Here is an 18231-nt window from a genome sequence, read left to right as displayed (position 1 = left end):
TGGCTCACCAACTGGAACATGAGAAGCCCTTGATGATGCGAGGACTGATAGACGAGATGAATCAAATTCGAGGAAAAGCTCAAGGAGTGATGGGTGTGATGGAAAGATGGAGGCGGCGGGGAGGACCAGACTGCCTCCGCGGCCAGCCCAGATGGTCCGAGCGTTCAGTTAGGGCTCAGAACGTTGTGCTCCACCCAAAAAGTTCCCTCACCATAACCGCTGTTTCGTGCAAGCACCTGCGCATGAACAGCTATCTTCACCTGCGCCAATCCGACCCTACCGAAGCTACACTAGTCCTTTCATAAATTTTCGCCATGGCAACGCTTCCACCACCACCGAGCAAGCGCCAAAAGACTGCTGCCACTGCAGTTGCCCGCGAGCAAGCCGCTGTCCCCGAAATCCCCTCCGGCAGTGTACGAGTGAAGTTTATCGACCAAGCGACTGGAGAGGCGAACGATCTTCCAGTTGTCAGCATACCGCTTCAGCAAGCTCAAGTCAAGAACCTCGAAACCCTCCTTAACGAACTCCAAGGACACGAAGATGCGGCAGACCAAATACCTTACCGCTTCTTCTACGGCGGCGCAGGCAATGAAGAGCAAAAAGAAGGCGAAAGAGGAGAGGCGCTTGGAGACAATGCAGACTTGTGGAATTCCTTGATCAAAGATGGCAAGGCAACGACAGAACAGGAGATCGTATTGCAATATGCTCCACAGGCGGTATTCCGGGTCCGAGCCGTGACTCGATGCGCGGCATCCATGTCCGGTCATGGACAGCCAATTCTTGCGACGCAGTTTTCACCCGTGGACAGCTCGATAATGGCAAGTGGATCTGGAGACGGCACAGCAAGAATATGGGATTGCAACACAAATACCCCGAAGCACACTCTCAAAGGCCACACCAGCTGGGTGCTCGTCGTGAGCTGGTCACCCTCAGGAGACATGATTGCAACTGGGTCCATGGATAACACGGTCCGCCTCTGGAATCCCAAGACGGGCGCGGCATTGGGCCAGCCCTTGAAGGGACACACAAAGTGGATCACGAGCATATCATGGGAGCCATACCACCTCCAACAACCGGGACGTCCTCGATTTGCTTCTTCCTCAAAAGACGCCACGGTGCGGCTCTGGGATGCTGTGGGACACAAGGCCGACATCAGCCTCAGCGGCCACAAGAGCACCGTTAGCTGCGTGCGATGGGGTGGAACTGGCCTCATATACACCGCTTCCCACGACAAGACGGTCAAGGTGTGGAACGCGTCGGATGGCAGTCTCAAACACACCTTGTCCGCACACGCGCACTGGGTCAACCACCTGGCCCTGTCGACCGACTTCGTTCTCCGCACCGGCTACTTTGACCACAGCCCCAACGTCCCCAAACCTACGACCGACGCGGAGAAGCTTGCGCTCGCAAAGCAGCGCTTCGAAAAAGCGGCCACAATCAACGGTGCCATCGTCGAGCGCCTCGTCACCGCCTCCGACGACTTCACCATGTACCTCTGGTCGCCGCTCTCCTCGTCAACACCAACCAAGCCCCTTGCGCGACTCACGGGGCACGCAAAGCAAGTAAACCACGTCACCTTCTCGCCCGACGGGCTCTACATCGCCAGCGCGTCTTTTGACAACTCGCTCAAGCTGTGGAACGCCAACACGGGCGCCTTCGTCTCCACGCTCAGGGCCCACGTCGCGCCCGTCTACCAGTGCTGCTTCTCCGCCGACTCGCGCCTGCTCGTCAGCGCCAGCAAGGACACGACGCTCAAGGTGTGGGACGTGGCCAAGGGCAAGCTGTCGGTCGACTTGCCCGGCCATCAGGATGAGGTGTACGCTGTGGATTGGAGCACGGATGGGAAGGGTGTTGCCAGTGGCGGCAAGGACAAGGCGGTGAGGACTTGGAGGCATTGAGGGGCTTGATTTCGTTTTTGATGTACCTGTCTGTCTCATTGATCTCTGGGAATGTAAACATGAGCTGTTGGGTCAGAGCGAGGCTGTAGATGAGGATACCCCTAGATTATTTCGCCTTGGTGTATTGCGCTGTCAGGGAGCTAGACATGTCGAGGGTTCTCTTGTATAGGGAAAGGGAGCTCCGTAGGGAAAATCACCGATAACAACGTGGACTTGGCTCCTCTGGATCAATAGACATTGGCCTCATTCCGTCGCGGGACATGTAAAGTTTTCGCTTACTAAGGGAGAGGCCAATTCCTCGGCCCAAAAAGTCATTGCAGAAACTGACGGCTGAAATTGTGAATCATTCGGAGAATTCATGACTTTGAATATTTGATGTATAGGAGATGCCCAAGGCGCGTTCTAACCCTTGGAGCACCAGGCTTGAAAAAGATTCAAGCCCAGTGAGTTCTTCAATATCCGGAACATCGATCCGCCAAGACCCAAAACTTGTATAGGAAGTAGTTGCGAAAAGCATCCTCGGCCGGTTCAGAATCACTCCCAGAAGTGTTTCTTGTCTTCCTTTTCCTTCTCTTCCTTCTCCTTCTCCTTCAGGAAGAACTCGTGGCCAGTGGTGCTCTTGTATCCGCCACGGATGGCGTCTGCAATCATTTTGCTATCGTTTGGTTAGCGCTGAGTGTTCTCGCTGTCCAAGGGATTGGATTGGATCAACTCACTCCTTCTTCTGTTCCCAAGCACTTTCATCGCTCTGGGTGCCCTGCTTCATGATGTGCTCCTGGACAAAGTCGATGCCTGCAATGACGGCTGTCAGCAAGAAGAAGATGCTCATGCGAACGAGGAAAACAATGAAGAGGACTACGCGCAAGAAAATATCAATGTGTAAGGTTCGGGAAGGGCTAGAAGGGGTTGGACAGGAAATGCGGGCGGTTCCTTACCCTTGTCCAGCTTGTCCTCGTTCTTCTCAGACTCCCTACCGCCGCCGGCAGCAGTGTTGAACTTGTCACCCATCTTGTCAAAGAAGCCCTTGTTCTTCTCCTCTTCTTCCCGACGGCGCCGCTCCTCCTCCTCGCGCTCAGCCTTGCCGGTGATCTTGTCGAAGAAGTTGGGCTTGTCCTCGTCCTCGGCACGCTCCCTGCTTGAGCGGCGGCGGTGCTCAGACTCACGCTCCTTGTCGTCGTCGATGTGGTGGCCGGAGAACTTGTCACCGAGCTTCTCGAACACGTTCTTGTTCCTCTCCTCCTCCTCGCGGCGCAGGCGCTCGCGTTCGCGCTCCTCTTCTTCGCGGCGGCGGCGCTCCTCCTCCTCGCGCTCGGCCTTGCCGGTTATCCGGTCGAGAAAGCTGTGCTTCTCGTGCTCGGCCTCCTCGTGGTACCGCTTGTTCTCGACTTCGGGGGATTCATGGTGCTGCTCCTCGCGGCCGGTGAGCTTGTCCAGGAAGCCACCCGAGGACTTGCGTTCGTGCTCGGCGGCAGGGTGGACCTTGGAGGCGTCGTGCTCCTCGTGGTGGCGTTGCTCTTCCCTATGCTTCTCCGCCTCCTCCTTGTCGTGGTGCGAGAACTTGTTGAAGAAGTCCATTGTGGATTTGGATTTGAATCAAGAGTGGCAAAAGCTTGTAGATATAGAGTGAAGATGAAGGTGTGTGGGAGGTGGTAGGCGGGTTGTGGGTTGGAAGATTGTAGGGAAGCAAGAAGGACCGGGAGAAGGTGAGTGTTTCTATAGGTAACGTTTAGCCGTGACGTGTCTCCACTCGAGTCGTGTAGCTCTCCAAACCCTGAGGCTTGGACATGTCGCGGAAGGGAACAGTCGTGCCCCAGATGGTCCGTGGCTCTTGCCCATCGTGACCGTACACGGCAAGTGGCTGTGCCTTTGCCATCAATTCGTGTCAGATCTGGAAGCAAAAGGTGGAGCGCCAAGTCAGGGCTGCGGCGCCGAGAAATGACAGAGAAGCGGCGAGAGCGAAGCAGCGGTGAGAGCTGAGAGACGTCGTTTCTGAAGGCAGCGAAGGCGTTTCAACGGTTGGAGCGGGAGGCCCGGCACGTCCAACCCAAACAGCTCAAGCGGGGCTCGACATCCATGAGCTCGGTTGGAGCTGTCACAGCCACCAGCCACCAGCCACCAGCCACCAGCCACCAGCCACAAGCCACAAGCCACCAGCCACCCATGACGTCGTGCATGCCCCGCCTCACCCGAACCCTGAGTCGCCGATAGGTTCTTTTCGACGACAACCAAGGCAACGTGAGAGACTCGTTCCACTTCCACTGCAAGTCAACTTTTCTTTTTCCCCTCGTCTCCCCTTGGTCCTTCACAATGGCGCCAATACCCATCACTATCATCACCGGCTTCCTCGGTTCCGGCAAGACAACGCTGATCCTCAACCTGATCCCGCAACTGCCCGCCGACTACAAGCTCGCGCTGCTCAAGAACGAGTTTGGCGATGTGGCCATAGACTCGCAGCTGGCCTCCTCGGCCGCCATCTCCGGCGTCCAGGAGCTTCTCAACGGCTGCATCTGCTGCAACCTGACAGGCCAGCTGGGCGAGGCCCTCGAAGAGCTGCGCAACACTGCGAAACCGGACCGCGTCGTCATCGAGACGAGCGGCAGCGCCTTCCCCGCCACGCTTGCCATGGAGGTGAACAGGCAAGCGCGCGAAACCGGGAACTTTGTGCTCGACGGCGTCATGAGCGTCGTCGACGTTGAAAACTGGCAGGGTTACGAGGACACGAGCTACAGCGCCAAGGTGCAGGCGCAATACACGGACCTGATTGTGCTGAACAAGTGCGAGCTAGTCAGCGAGCGTCGCATCGAGGATGTCGAGGACAAGATTCGTGACCTGGAGCTCGACATTCCTACACCTATTGTCAAGAGCACAAAGGGTCGCGTGGACAAGGACATTGTGTTTGGCTTGGACGCCAAGCTGGCGAAGGGCGCTGATGTCACTGAGCACCACTACGAGCATGACCACAACCACTCTAACGAGGTTGAGGTTTTGTCCGTCACGCTTAGCCCTACTGGCGAGACTCACGGCATCGATGTCGAGAAGCTGTCCGACCTTCTGCTCAGTGCTACTAAGGACGAAATTTACCGTATCAAGGCCGTCATCTACGCCTCCACGCCTCCCACATCCTCGAACGGGGAAGCCGCGGCCTCAGAAGCCTCAAAGACGCCAGCACGGTACATTCTGAACTGGGCATTCGGCCGGTGGACATACACGCCGGTATCTGCCAGCTCTGCCCAGCAGTCAGAGACGGGCCCGCTGTCTTCGGGCAACGTGACGCCCGCGCCGACTGACTTGGGCCTGTCGACGCCGCAGACCAGCCAAGAGCCGGCGCTGAGGATGACCGTCATTACAGCGCGGTACGAGGCTAACAAGTGGAAGAAGCAGATTGAGACTCGTGGGTTCGTTGCCCTCGACGGCAACGCGCCCGCCGAGCTCAAGGTCGACCGAGTCCTCTGATTTCTCTCGCATCTGCCACCGCCTTTCCTCGTTCTTGGACAAGGAAACCGTTTTACTTTTAGACATGAAGACGGCAACTGTCTTGTTCATAGATATACCCACTGTTGACACACCGCCAGTAGCCATCCCTCTTGTCCAGAAAACTCGTCTTCCCACGTACATAATACATACTGTTGCATTGTTGTAAAATTACCTCCCTTGTTCGTCATACGCCATGTTCTGTACATACACCATACAACAACCAGAGCCGTCGTACAATTCCCATAAGGAGAAACCGAAATCCACACACACACTTTGCTGCGTCCATCCCCCCAGTTTAGACTTTGGAGGATTCGTGATACACGAAAGAGGATTTCTGCTGACTCAATAGGTTCCACAGAAGACGACCATATCCCTTTTTTTTTTTTTTTTTTCACTCGGCATCTTCACAAGCAACAGGCACGTCCGCATGGACCCAACTTGGCAGCGCGGGTCGGCGCGCCATGTTGGTGGTGGCTTGGGGTTCCAGTGACGCAAATCATGCCAATCTGCCTTCTCGGAGCATGGGGAAAGTGACTAAGTCTTGTACGCTTTTTTTCGAACTCCTTTTCTAGCTATGCTGTGATACTGACACTGCTTTTTCCGTCCTGCAATTCCATGATTTCCACAGCCCCAACCGTTGCTTACGCATCAGCGTCGTTGAGCGAATCAGCCCAGCTAACACCACCACCACCTTCGCGATACGCCAGGCTCGGGAGAAACGCAGACAGGGTCTCGAGATCGAGAGGCTTGTCTTGCTCCGCAACTGCGACTTCCTCCTGCGCATTCGACACAGGAGCGGCAGCGGACGAATCCGCCTTGGGCGCTTCGTCCTCGCTCTCCGCTCTGCTCGCGCCGCCACTCTCGCCCCTCTCCCTCTCTTCTGCTTCCGCCTCGGCAGCCTCCCAATCATCCACAGCCTCTTCACGCATCTTCTCTACCGCCTTCTTCTTGCTCTTCTCCTTGGTCCGCGTCGAAGATGGCGCCAGGACCGTGTACCCGTTGCTGCTAGGCGGGGTGCTGGATCCGCTGCCGTGCGCTGCAGCTGGTCTGCGCACAGGAGCTGCTGCTTTAGCTGCAACCTGGCTCCAGCCGCCATTGTCGGCCTGGTCAGTCTCGCGATTGAGAATATTGAGGCTGGCGTCGGCGCGGCATAGTTGGACGGAGCCCAATCCGTGTTTGCGGACTTCGCGTGCAAGAGCTGCTTTGATGTTTTTCAACGCACTTTCGACGTCGCGTGTGCCGATTGAAGCTGGCGGGTTCGCCTTGAGGACCACTTCGTCCGAGGGCAAGAATGAAATGTCAAATGGGATCCCAGGGACGGAATCGAGGACGGGGCGAACGCATGAGCGCAGCTCTTCGATTGTCAAGCCAAAGCGAGGCGACGCAAGGAGGAAGCTGTTGAAGGGGTCGCCGAGCACATTACTGGCTTTGAGCTTCGATGTGTCTGAAGTGATCTTGGGTTGAGCATTTCGCTGGTTGTAACGGATGCGGATACATTCGCCGAGTGTTTTGGAGGGCGCGCTCACGAATCGAGGTGTCTTGTAGATCAAAACATGCCGATGAGGCGGCGGGTCCATGCTCTCCGAGTCAAGACCAAAGTCTTCAGCCAGGGCGTGGATGAATGCTCGCTGGTGCTTTGGCATGGGCTTGAAGCGAAGACGTTTTTCTTCAGGGCTGCTGGCAAATACGCGGAATTCGCGTTCCTGAGTCTGGGCCCATGGCACATTGCCCTGATAAAGTGAAAGCGTCTCGGCAGAATAAGGTATATGGTCGTCTTTGTTGGCGTCCGGATTGACATGGAGAGCAAGAGCAAGCTTGCGGTTTCGCTCGAGGCGAGCGCATTCATCGTCGCACTTTAGCGACTTTTCGAGGTTTCCCTGGCTGTCCTTTGTTGCTAGACACTTGGCCTCCTGCTTGCTGCGTTGACAAGAGCAAGTGATGTGGATCTTGTATTGGCAGGGCTTGGTCTCATCACAAGCGTATGGCGAATGACATTGGATTGAGCAAGGATGCCCACACGTCTTTTCCTTGCCGCACTCTTGCTTACAGACGGTACCAGAGTCTTCGCAGTCTCCTGGCTTGTGGCATGGTTTTCGGCACCTGTGAGCTCCGCATTTGAGCTTCCTTCCGCAAATCTCGCCGCACCTCGCCTCTTGCAGCCAGCAAGGCTGGTTCTTGAGAACATTCTTGCTGCACATACACGTTTTGACCGTCAAGTATGGACACTTGGGACAAGTTTCCTCATCTTGATGGCAATTGTGAGTGACTTGAGGATGACCGCAGGCCTTTGGCCTCTCACACTCATAACGACAAGGAGGTGGCTTTGTGCCACACGGAAGCGGAGGCTCGAGGACAGTCCTGCCACAGTGACAGCTGATTTCCTCAAAAATTGCTTCGCGACAGCTGCGGCAAGGCCCCTTGTGGCAAAGCTCCTCGCATTCATGGGTTCCACACTTCAAAAGACGACCGCAACGCTTGACACAGACGTGTTCGGCCTCGATCATCTCCACGGGTATACTGCCATTTTCGAGCTCATGTGGTCGACGCCTTGTTGGGCGTTTGGAAGTCCTTTCTGCTGCCTTCTTCTCGCCAGGGCAACAGCGACTTCCGCAGATGTGACGACCACAATTCATTGTGACTCGACAGGTCCTCATACAATGAGGCTGTTCCTGGACGCCCTGATGACAGATGGTAGACAGATTCGTCTTTCCGCATCGGCAAGAAATTGGCATTTTCTCCAAGCATGGTACTTGATCGCAGTCGCCAGAATGGCAAACCCGGGAACAGGAGTGGCCACAAGCCAAGAGCTTGTTACAACGCTGTTTGCAATTAGGAATTGGGTCTTCGCAGGTGGTGCGAGGCTTATCGGTGATTTTGCTAAGCGGAGTCTTGCCGCAAGGGCAAGAGGATACCAGTTCCGGGGAGCGAGGACAGTGAGAGACAGCTTGCTCTTGAGCATGGCACGATCTCTGACACTGATGCTTGCCACAATCGAAGTAACGAGCGCACGCGTTTGTGCACTCGAAGACGCCAGTCCACTCTTCCAGGATTTGTTCTCCGTCGTCAGGTTTGTAGGTTCTTTTGCTGAATTTCTCATCGCCACGGTCAGCACACATCATCGGCTTTTCTTCCTGTCCGCAATAGCAGCGGGCGTCTACCAGGACTTCACAAGCACCGCAGAATCCTTCATGACAAGGACGCTCGCAAAAATGCTCGCCGCAAGGCATCATCTCTCCACAGACTTGGCCGCAGCTCCATCCATTCTCGTAATCGGTGTCCAGACATCTCTGAGTCTTCGAATCTTTGCCGCAAAAACACGATTGTGTAGGGCCCATTTGACTGCATGGGGGACAAGGACCTGCATGGCAAATTTCCGGGCAAGTATGCGGGCACGACTTGGGAATGATTCGTTCCCGTCCACAAGTCTGACCGCAGGAGAATGGAGGCATTCCTGGGATAGATTTTGGATCTTGTTCTTTTTGACACCAGCAGTTGAAGTATTTCGGGACATTGTCTTGAGGGAGGTTGCATCCAGGACATCTCCACGGGCGATCACTGTGTTCTGCAAGTGAGTTGGACGCCCATTCGCCGATGCACTTCAAGTGGAAGACGGTCCAGCACGTCCTGCAAGACCACATTCGGGAATTCCTTTGAACCTCGTTTGTGCAGATGGCACATTCATAATGTCCGTTGTCAATGTCCTCGTGGACGCGGGTTGTGATGTCCGGGGCTTTCGATCTGGACGCCCTACGTTTGCGAGGGCGCGCTTGCTCAAGCTCCCGTATCCGTGGGCGGTGGCCAGGTTGGAAATCCGGCGCATCTGGCTGCAAGCCTGGTGCAGGAGCTCCGTCTACCGCATTCGTTGCGGTCAACTGGCCCCCAAAAGTCCTCCCCTGAAAGGTTCTGATGACTTGTCCGCGACTTGATTGTGTCCCTCCGCGACCTTGACTCTGTCCACGACGGTTTTGCGCGCCACCTCGTCCTTGCTGTCCACCGCGCCGATTTCGTCCGCCCCGAATGGTGTTGCCAGCGCCCGAATCTGCCACGGCTGATGCTGACGAAACATTTCCAGTCTCTTGAGATTCTTGTGCTACAGTAGTCGCTGAAGCAGGTTGTCGCGCTGGCTGCGCTGAACCTCGATTGCCCCGACCACCTCTTCCAGCTCTGCCTCCTCTCCTAGCAGATGTTTGCTGCTGTTGCGATTGATTTGGCTGCACAGCGCCTCCTGCTGCCTCGGGAGTTTGAGCATTGATCCTCGGCCGTGGTCCTCTGTTTCTGTTTCGCTGCGGGGTATTGGTCTCTCGTCCAGTTGGAGGCGCGACCGAGGCTGTGGTATCCGCGGGCATGGCGACTGTTCCAAGAGCAAAAGTACCCGTACCAGAGGATAGAATAGTGAAAGTTGGTAATGTAAGTTTCGGGTGGCTAAAGTGGTTGTAGGCAGGGTGGCGGGCAGCGGGTCTCCCGAGAGCGTCGCGCCTGCGAAAAAGAAAGAGTTTGGATAGGCTTCAAAAAACCAGCCTAAGTGAACAAATTAAGGAAGCAGACAAGGCCACAATTCAAGCGAGCGAAGAGACGACTTGTGCCTGGCTGGACAGCAGGTGGCGACAATCAGGTCGGCGTCGCTGTGCGAAAGAGGCGCACTTTATGTAAGAAACGGAAGTGCAATGCTCAGTCGATGGAGGCTATGACGCGGAGGTCCGTGCAGCAGCCCTGAGTCAGAGTGACCAGTCCAGAGATAATCCATAGAAGTTGATTTTGCTGAAACGACTGAGAGACACAGCATAGCCTCGTACAGATGCTGCTACTCTGCCTAATGTGGAGAGCATCTGATACTACGATTTTCCATAGCGTTGGAGGCCAAGAGCGATTCAATGTAAATGCTCTGGTGGCGGGACAATGATCCCTGCTCGACTTTAGTCTTATCGCCGTAGGCGGTGAAACTCGGGCGGAACAATAGAGCTGCCGTTTCCCGGCCTGAGGCGTTCCGCGGGCCGGACGTCACTCCATGCCCGAGCTACCAGACGCGGAGCATCGCTGAACAACCGCACCTGGACCATCTTCATCATGGCTCTCAGAACTGTGGGTGCTGTGGCTCTTTCAATTTCGGCCGCTACCGCATTCCAGGGAGCTTCTCCTCTTTTCGTCGTTTCGTCGTCGAGGTGAGTCTGAAACACCGTTCATGCCAGCTTGTCTGCTAACTCGTCGCAGTGAACTCCCTCAACTCCAGAGCAAGAGTCTCACCACCTCGTCTTCCGCTTCACAGTCTATCGAACAGCTCCTCGTCGGCTGCCCATCTGATTCCTATGTCGTTGTCAATCAACCTGGTGTCTCCGTTGCCGACTATGACAACAAATGGTCCGCCCCATGGCTGAGAAAGCAATTCCAATCGAAAGACAAGCAAATCAAATCAGCCGCCATAAACGAAGTTATCGACGGGCTTGACGCGGAGAACATTACGAAATATGTGGCTGAGCACTGCAATGCAATGCGCGCTGAGGTAGATGCCTCGAGCGGTTACATATCGCTCAACGACGCTACGCCGCGGGTCATCAAAATCGACTTTGCCGCACCTCCCACAAAGCCAGAGGATAGGTCTTCGGCACTCATTGAGAGTGATGCTTTCCTTGAAGCCGTCATGTCCAAAGTCCAAGACAAGAGCTACACGCTTATATTCACTACCACACCCGTCTCTGGTGCCCAGATTCCTGTGCCAAAGGAGCACGAGGTCCAGTATGAGATGGAAGACTCTTATGGCCTGCATACTGAGATGAGGCGTGAGACGCGCCAGCGGCCAAAAGTCTCCAACGATGTCGCCTTGTTTGAGAAATACCAGTTCCTTTCGCCTGGTACGTCACTTTGTCATCGCATCATCTGAAGCAATCGCTAACTTGCCCACAGGTATCTTCATGGGCCTCTTCACTGGCCTCATTCTCTTCCTCATTCTGTACGTTGGCATCAGCGCCGTCGCTGGACTCGAAGTCTCCTACTATGCCTTCAGCAAAGAGATGGGTCCTTCAGCTCAAAAGAAGCAGCAGTGAATGAGTGCTTTGTGAATTCAAGTCTTTGTTCAATTTGCGTCTGAGGACCATCGGGACCGGAGTTTTTGAGGATCTTGTGTGTTCATGTACAAATCAAAGCGCTTTGAAGAGCGAATGCAGTGGTTGAGATAGGATGAACGAGAGATTCCCATGACTTTGATTCGTCGAGGATTACAATCAGCGATGTCTCAAATGGTCTGTTAGTCACCGAGGACTGACGCAGTCTGCCTGGGACGTTCGCGGCACAAATCACGGTTCTCATCGCCCTGGACCACAACTAACCAGCCCCCTGATAAAATGGTGCTCGAATGGGAAAACTTCAGGGCGCAGCATGTTGGCTACTCACGAACAAATCACATTCACGAGCATAGCATCAAGACTGAAAAAGAAGCCGCAACCATATTGATACTGATACGCGACTACCAAGGTAAAAAAAAGGCGTGATGTGCAAACAGATCAACCGCCCGTAAACAGTCAGACCGAGCAACATCAGCCTCGCTCCGCGTAACCTTGCGTCCCAACGCCTCTACTATGTATTGCCGCCGAGAGGAACGCCAGAGCCTGGTCTTGCCAACTAGTAGATCACCGAAGAGGTTTTTTTTTTTTTTTTTTTTTTTTGGTCGAATTTGGAGGAAAGCTTTATGGACGAGAAGGAGAAGAACGGTCGTGTTGTTGTCGCAAGGGAGAGCAGAGATGGCGCGTTGGTAGCGTGTGCTTGTCGTCATGGCTCATCTACGGTCCCGTCTCGTGAAGGGTTCCAAGTCGGGCGAGGAGAGGGCGTTTAGAAGTCGAGCTCCTCGTTGGCGGTGTCGACGACGTCGGCAAGGGCCTCAGCGGCACGCTTGGCCTTGCGGCAAGGCTGGCCGGGCTTGACGCAGAAGCGCCACTTGAAGCCGTAGCCGGCCTCAGCATCGGCCTCCGGGGCAGCGAGGGCCTCGGCGATGGCCTCGGCAGCACGCTTGACGCGGACGACCTGGACGAAGTCGGAGACGGGCTCAGCGTCACGCTTCTCGAGGTGGCCGAGAGCTGATGTTTGTCAGTCAGGGGCGGTTCAACATCAAGGGGGGCTAAGGGGGTTTACGTACCGAGCTCGCTGGCCTCAGCACCAGCAGCAGCGTAGGCGTCAGAGACGGCATCAGCGATGGCGTCAGCGTGACGCTTGGCCATGCGGCAGGGCTGACCGGGCTTCTGGCAGAAACGCCAGATACGGCCGACCCAACCCTTGGTGGGGCCCTTCCACTTGGGGTCGGCCTCAGCGTTGGGGGCAGCAAGGGCAACGGCGGCAGCGTCAGCAGCACGCTTGACCTTGTCGCAAGGCTGACCGGGCTGGAGGCAGAAGGCCTGGGCGTCGGGAGCGGCAGCCGCGTAGGCACCGACGATGGTGATAGCACCAGCAATGGCAGTGGTAACCTTCATGATTGTTTTTTTGGGGTTGTCGGTTTGGAAGTGAGTGAATGCAGACCGTTGGTAGAGAAGAAATTCCATCTGGCTCTCAGGTCCAGGATTTATACAAAATCCATGTCCATTGAGGCGTGGTGTTGGTGTTGCCGTCAATAGGCTTCAATAAAAGACCGTATCTTCAATAAGGTGAAAGCTGGATAAAGAGTGAACAGCCAAAGGCTGTATGTACGAAAGAGGAGAAGGAAATCTGGGAAATTCAAAGTTTTCAGGAGAAGTCAAAAGATATAGCGGTGTCGAAGAAATCATCTGAGCAGTGTCTAGACCGATGCAACTATGCTGGCCAACTACCATGTGTCATGGCGAGTTCGCGACAGGACACCGGGTTCACTTGTCCAGAGTCATATTGCGTCAATACATCGTGTCGTGTGTGGCCTGCTCGTGATTTTTTTGGTCAAATCATGAGGCGCTGGAAATAGCAGCAGAATCGCCGCTGCGAAACGGTGTCCCGTTACCCTCGCACATCAAATTTTGACCAATGTCATCGTGAAATTCTCAAAGCTCAAGTTGTGGTCCGCGTGGCTTTGGTGTGCAGCCGGAAGTCGGTTGGCTGGAAGTGGTTCTCAATAGGAGTCGGCGGCCAAATCAGGTTAGATGTCACAAGTCGCTCAATAGCCGACCAGACCAACAGGTGAAAAGATGGCGACTGATAAGTTGTGGAGCCCAGATCGGTAAGCTTTGTCCTCCTCGGGTCATCTGAAAGAAGCTGAAGCAAAGGCTTGCTCCATTTTGGTAGTGCTTGAATTTCTATCAAGTTGAGTCTTGGCGACGCGCCGCTCCAAGGTGAACGCTTTCTTGCCGAAAGTTCAGTACCCATGTGCATTATCAGGGTAAGCCCATTCTTGTTGTTCCAAGCTCTTCAAGTGTCTGATGAATGTGGCTCAAAGGCAGCCTCATGTCCAACGGCTGAGATGAGGCAGGATATATACATTTCCAGAACCAGCCATCTGGAAGCATCTTCCACGCGCTTCGAAGACGGAATCTTCAGCGTCGGGACTCCACGGGCGACGGTGTGGTTGGAGCAGAGAGAGCCTGTTGATAAGGGACGTAGCTGTTGGTTGTCCAGAGATGATGATCCAAGCGATGGGTCTGGCTCAGGGACCGACCGGGCCGTCGCACGGACCCGCTGCGGTCCGCGTCCGTTCGTGTCGTCACCCGACAAGAACGCGATCCGCGATTGTTGTAGGGTTCCATCGTCCTTCGCGCCATGCGCACTATGTTTTCCAGTGCTGCGAGGCGCGCAGCCCTCAATGATCGCTCAGCATGGGTCTGCAACCAATGCAGACTTCGTTCGCGACTCAGGAGGAGCTTTGCTACTGCCATGGCAGTAAGCGATGAAAAGAAGTACTTCATCACCACACCCATATTTTACGTCAATGCTGGTACTCCTCACTGAAATATTTCCAACCCAGTCACTAATGAACTGCGTGTAGCTCCTCATGTTGGCCACCTCTATACGATGGTCCTCGCGGACATTCTCAAGCGCTGGCAAGTTCTGAGAGGAAGGGATGCCCTTCTGTCCACAGGCACCGATGAGCATGGGCTCAAGGTGCAGCAAGCAGCGGCGAAGGCGGCTATGCCAGGACAGCTATTTTGCGATAAAGGCGCCGAAGTCTTCCAAAATTTGGCTGCGCGCGGCCACATCTCCCACGATCATTTTGTCCGGACGACAGACCAACAGCATAAGGACGGTGTGAAATTCGCATGGGTAGGACGAAGGCAATGGACAAAATATTGGGCTACACACTCACGCATATATAGGAAGTCCTAGAAAAGCGTGGATATATCTACTTGTCCAAGCATGAGGGATGGTACTCGGTCAGCGACGAAACTTTCTATCCGTCTGCACAGGTTCATCTGATCATAGATCCTACAACGGGCAAGAAGATTATGGTATGCTTTCAAGCCATTGCTGCCATTGAGGCATGTTTGACCATGGCTAGGTATCCAAGGAAACCGGCAAAGAGGTCGAGTGGACAACCGAAACAAATTACCACTTTCAACTGTCGGCTTTCCGGGACAAACTTTTGGAGTTTTACAAAGAGAATCCAGACTGGATAGTGCCGCGATTCCGGATGGAAGAGGTCATACAATCGGTCACTGCAGGCCTTTCAGACCTGTCCATTTCAAGGCCAGGTTCGAGGCTGAAGTGGGCAATCCCAGTTCCGACGGACGACCAACAAAGGATCTATGTTTGGCTGGATGCTCTTCTCAATTACGCCACTACAATCGGGTTCCCGTGGTCGCCTGACGCAGAAACAAGAAATGAGACGCTCGTCGAGCAAGGCGGAGGTGACGCGAGCAGCCCCCCGGAGGTTACCAAAGGCACAACAGAAACGCAAAACGAGTTTGAAGAAGCGCCCGCCAACACAACCGCCGACTCAGTGGAACCGTACAGGGAGTCTACAGAGATGGCCTCTAGTGGCTGGCCACCTGACTGTCATGTCATTGGCAAGGACATTATGCGGTTCCATTGCGTCTACTGGCCGGCATTCTGCATGGCACTGGGCCTTCCCTTGCCGCGACGCATACTCGCCACCAGCCACTGGATCATGGGCAAACAGAAAATGTCAAAATCGCTCGGAAATGTAGTGAACCCCTTTTCTGTTCTCGATCGCTTCGGAGCGGATGCGATGCGCTTCTACCTGGCGCACGACGGCGGCATCAACGATGACTCCAACTACAGCAACCACTTCGTCATTGTACATTACAAGAAGAGCCTACAAAACGGCATAGGCAATCTGGCGCAACGAATCACCAGAGGCAAAGGGTTTGACCTGCGAAGAGCAATCGAGACGGCGGAGCAGCACAAGCCCAGAGCACACCGAGAGCACCAACAGGCTGCTCGTCAATTCTGGAAGATTCTGGACAACGTCGCGAATGACGTCGAAGCGAAAATGCAACAATACGACGTTAGCGGCGCACTCCGGACGATCATGGAAGTCGTGTACGAGACGAACCGCTATCTGCAGGAGGTCGCGCCGTGGAAATACGTAACCAAGGACAAGGCCGAAGTAGATCTGGGGCTAGACATGCCAGAGATGGCCGTCGTAAGACAGCGACACATGACGCACGTCGACCGCACCATTTACAACTGCGCGGAGTCGCTGCGCATCACGGGGATCCTGCTCCAGCCGTACATGCCGGCGAAGATGAAGACTTTGCTCGACCTGCTCGGCGTCGCAAAGGGCAGAAGGACGCTCAAGGACGCCCATCCTGGCGTGGACAAGGACTATGGTGATTCACAGCTGGATCCGATGAAGGTTATGCTGTTTCCAAAAATCATCGAAGGTTAGCTGGACACGGCGGTTGAGAACCAATTCAAGGTCTGGTGACAAAAGTCACAGCACACATAGGCATGAAGTATTCATGAAAACAGGGAGCTGTCAAGTGGATGTGTTCCCCATGCCGTCTGCTACCGATCCTCGATTCATGGATTGTACAGCAAGTCAAATACCTCAGCCGACTCAAAATTTCGCTCAAAATTCTACGTACTAGCTCAAATATCACACATTCAATGACACGTCCGCTTTCAAATCTCAAGTACTTAGCCGTCGCTGTGTCGAAGATGTGCTCAGGGCCTCAAATGCCCCCCTGATGCAACGGTAGCACCAAAGAACATCCGCGTTTTTCTCCACTGCCTTGGTCTCCCCCTCACACGTGCATCTCCGAAGTACCCATAGGGAATTTTACAATCTCATCCTCGGCAGGCAGCCTCTCCTTTTGGAGCCTTGCGGCCACGGCATCGACCTCGTCCCAGACGCGCAAGACGTTTAGTCCGACAATCTTGGCCACATCTGCGTCGCTGACGCCCTGCCTGAGCAGCTCGGCAACCAAATCTGGGAACTTGCTCACGTCCTCCAGACCCTCGGGCGTGCCCTCGATGCCATCGTAGTCGGTCCCCAGGCCGACGTAGTCATATCCAATCTGCTCGCCAATGTACTTGATGTGGCGGACGACCTGGTGCAGCGTGACGTTCGGCTTGTACAAATCAGGGATGCCAGTGCCATCGTTGGACTCGGTGCACGAAATGAAGCCCGGGTTGAAGTTGACGAGCACGACGGCCTTGCGCAGCTTGACGAGCTTGAGTATGTAGTCGGGCACGTTGCGCGGGTGCGGGCACAGGGCGTAGGCGGAGCTGTGGCTGAAGATGGGCGGCGCGATGCTGCCTGCCCAGTCACCGTCTTCGGTGCCGCTCAGCACGTCGCGCATCGTGTCGGGGCTTACGTGCGACAGGTCGACTATCATGCCCAGCCGGTTCATCTCCTCGATGAGCACGCGGCCGGCGGGGGAGACGCCACCCCACTTGGGCGTGCTCTTGACCCCCCTGTTCTTCTCGTCGATGGTGACAGCTGCATCGGCGTAGATGTTGTGGCAGTTCCACGTCAGCGTTGCGTAGCGTACGCCGAGCTGGTGGTAGAGGCGGAGTGTTGAGAGGGAGTTTCCAATCTGATGGAGACCTTCGATGATGACGGGAGATATGAAGCCTCTCTCCCTGAAGGCGCGGCGGGCAGCCGCAGCGTTAGGAGTAGGCGTAAAATACTTGGGATACAATTGGCCGAGGCGGTGATATAGATCGAGCTGTTCGAGAGTCGCTTTAACAACTGCACCAGGCAAGTCAATCCCCACCAGTTTCTCTCAATTTCCATGGCTAGAGGGGCTTTTTGGCTTGAAAGGATGTGGCACAGGGGGAGCATGCATTGCTTTCGAGGAATGAGACACGAAAAACCCACATACTGGGAGCATAGGCAGCATCAGAGAAATCGGAGCCGTTGGCAGGACACGGTTCAAAGGCACTCCAAAAAGCACCGCCGCTCATTCCGGCCTCGAGTCTGGGAATGTCGGTGTGCTGTTCGAGCCCGCCATTCTCAAACCTTTCCTTGAACGTCTCGCCGTAGACGTGGTCTCCGTAAAGCGCCCGTAGGACGATGAAGAGGTCATTGTGTCCGTCTGCCTGTCGTCAGAGAAGCACGCGTATAGAACGGCACATCATCAAGGACCTATCAATGGATTCTGCCTCAAGATCTTGCGAGCGCGATACTCAACTGACGAACAGTCTTCGCGCAGACAATGGACGAAGTCATGGTCGGAGAATTGGACGTAAATAGCACCCAGAACAAAGGCTGGGATCACAATGAAGTTGAAGACAAGGCTCAGAGGTGAGCGAGCTGCGCGCTGCAAAGCATGGCGTTTTTCAGAAGGCGTGAGGCCCGATTGCTTGACATTTACTTCAGATTTCTCAGTGGGCATGTCGACATTGAAGAGGCAACAAGAGCATTGAAGAGGAGAGATAACGTACGCAGCATGACGGGAAGGTTGGAGGGTTGTTTTAACCAAATAGCGTCAACAGCGGGAGCTTCCCT

The 18231-nt window shown here is 54.9% G+C and overlaps 8 protein-coding genes across 8 annotated transcripts; 4 read left to right on the top strand and 4 right to left on the bottom strand.

The window, feature by feature from the left end:
* The first annotated feature begins 91 nt into the window (after positions 1–91).
* On the top strand, positions 92–2230 carry IWZ02DRAFT_131887 (WD domain-containing protein). Its single transcript, XM_066761627.1, has one exon. The coding sequence runs from the start codon at positions 315–317 to the stop codon at positions 1896–1898; it is 1584 nt and encodes a 527-aa protein (XP_066626162.1). The 5' UTR covers positions 92–314; the 3' UTR covers positions 1899–2230.
* Positions 2166–3924, bottom strand: IWZ02DRAFT_131894 (uncharacterized protein). Its single transcript, XM_066761628.1, has 5 exons — positions 3669–3924; positions 3213–3611; positions 2834–2975; positions 2615–2753; positions 2166–2553 (listed from the first exon to the last, which is right to left on the bottom strand). Exons 2-5 carry the CDS (start codon positions 3471–3473, stop codon positions 2433–2435), a joined length of 663 nt encoding a protein of 220 aa, XP_066626161.1. The 5' UTR covers positions 3474–3611; positions 3669–3924; the 3' UTR covers positions 2166–2432.
* A 281-nt stretch (positions 3925–4205) lies between these two features.
* Positions 4206–5351, top strand: IWZ02DRAFT_371472 (CobW/HypB/UreG, nucleotide-binding domain-containing protein; the record flags this gene model as incomplete). Its single annotated transcript, XM_066764567.1, has 2 exons — positions 4206–5134; positions 5213–5351. 2 exons carry the CDS (start codon positions 4206–4208, stop codon positions 5349–5351), a joined length of 1068 nt encoding a protein of 355 aa, XP_066626160.1.
* Positions 5352–5798: 447 nt separating this feature from the next.
* On the bottom strand, positions 5799–10093 carry IWZ02DRAFT_131832 (uncharacterized protein). The gene has a single exon (XM_066761626.1). It carries the CDS (start codon positions 9716–9718, stop codon positions 6014–6016), a length of 3705 nt encoding a protein of 1234 aa, XP_066626159.1. The 5' UTR covers positions 9719–10093; the 3' UTR covers positions 5799–6013.
* Positions 10094–10316: 223 nt separating this feature from the next.
* Positions 10317–11791, top strand: IWZ02DRAFT_442151 (BIG/ATPase V1 complex, subunit S1). The gene is made up of 3 exons (XM_066766948.1): positions 10317–10531; positions 10581–11218; positions 11271–11791. Exons 1-3 carry the CDS (start codon positions 10437–10439, stop codon positions 11408–11410), a joined length of 873 nt encoding a protein of 290 aa, XP_066626158.1. The 5' UTR covers positions 10317–10436; the 3' UTR covers positions 11411–11791.
* Positions 11792–11802: 11 nt separating this feature from the next.
* Positions 11803–12826, bottom strand: IWZ02DRAFT_511465 (uncharacterized protein; the record flags this gene model as incomplete). The annotated part of the gene is made up of 2 exons (XM_066770534.1): positions 11803–12436; positions 12496–12826. The coding sequence occupies 2 exons, from the start codon at positions 12824–12826 to the stop codon at positions 12192–12194; spliced, it is 576 nt and encodes a 191-aa protein (XP_066626157.1). The 3' UTR covers positions 11803–12191.
* Positions 12827–14009: 1183 nt separating this feature from the next.
* Positions 14010–16485, top strand: IWZ02DRAFT_131798 (uncharacterized protein). Its single transcript, XM_066761625.1, has 4 exons — positions 14010–14250; positions 14302–14576; positions 14630–14761; positions 14812–16485. The coding sequence occupies exons 1-4, from the start codon at positions 14076–14078 to the stop codon at positions 16162–16164; spliced, it is 1935 nt and encodes a 644-aa protein (XP_066626156.1). The 5' UTR covers positions 14010–14075; the 3' UTR covers positions 16165–16485.
* Positions 16486–16522: 37 nt separating this feature from the next.
* Positions 16523–18118, bottom strand: IWZ02DRAFT_467561 (dipeptidase 1 precursor; the record flags this gene model as incomplete). Its single annotated transcript, XM_066768565.1, has 3 exons — positions 16523–17472; positions 17606–17818; positions 17923–18118. The coding sequence occupies 3 exons, from the start codon at positions 18116–18118 to the stop codon at positions 16523–16525; spliced, it is 1359 nt and encodes a 452-aa protein (XP_066626155.1).
* Between the last annotated feature and the right edge of the window lie 113 nt (positions 18119–18231).

Source organism: Phyllosticta citriasiana (assembly GCF_038021145.1).
Source record: "Phyllosticta citriasiana strain CBS 120426 chromosome Unknown IWZ02scaffold_2, whole genome shotgun sequence".
Classification (NCBI taxonomy): domain Eukaryota; kingdom Fungi; phylum Ascomycota; class Dothideomycetes; order Botryosphaeriales; family Phyllostictaceae; genus Phyllosticta; species Phyllosticta citriasiana.
The sequence above is the reverse complement of the archived record's forward strand: the minus strand, read 5'-3'. Positions and strand labels throughout refer to the sequence as shown.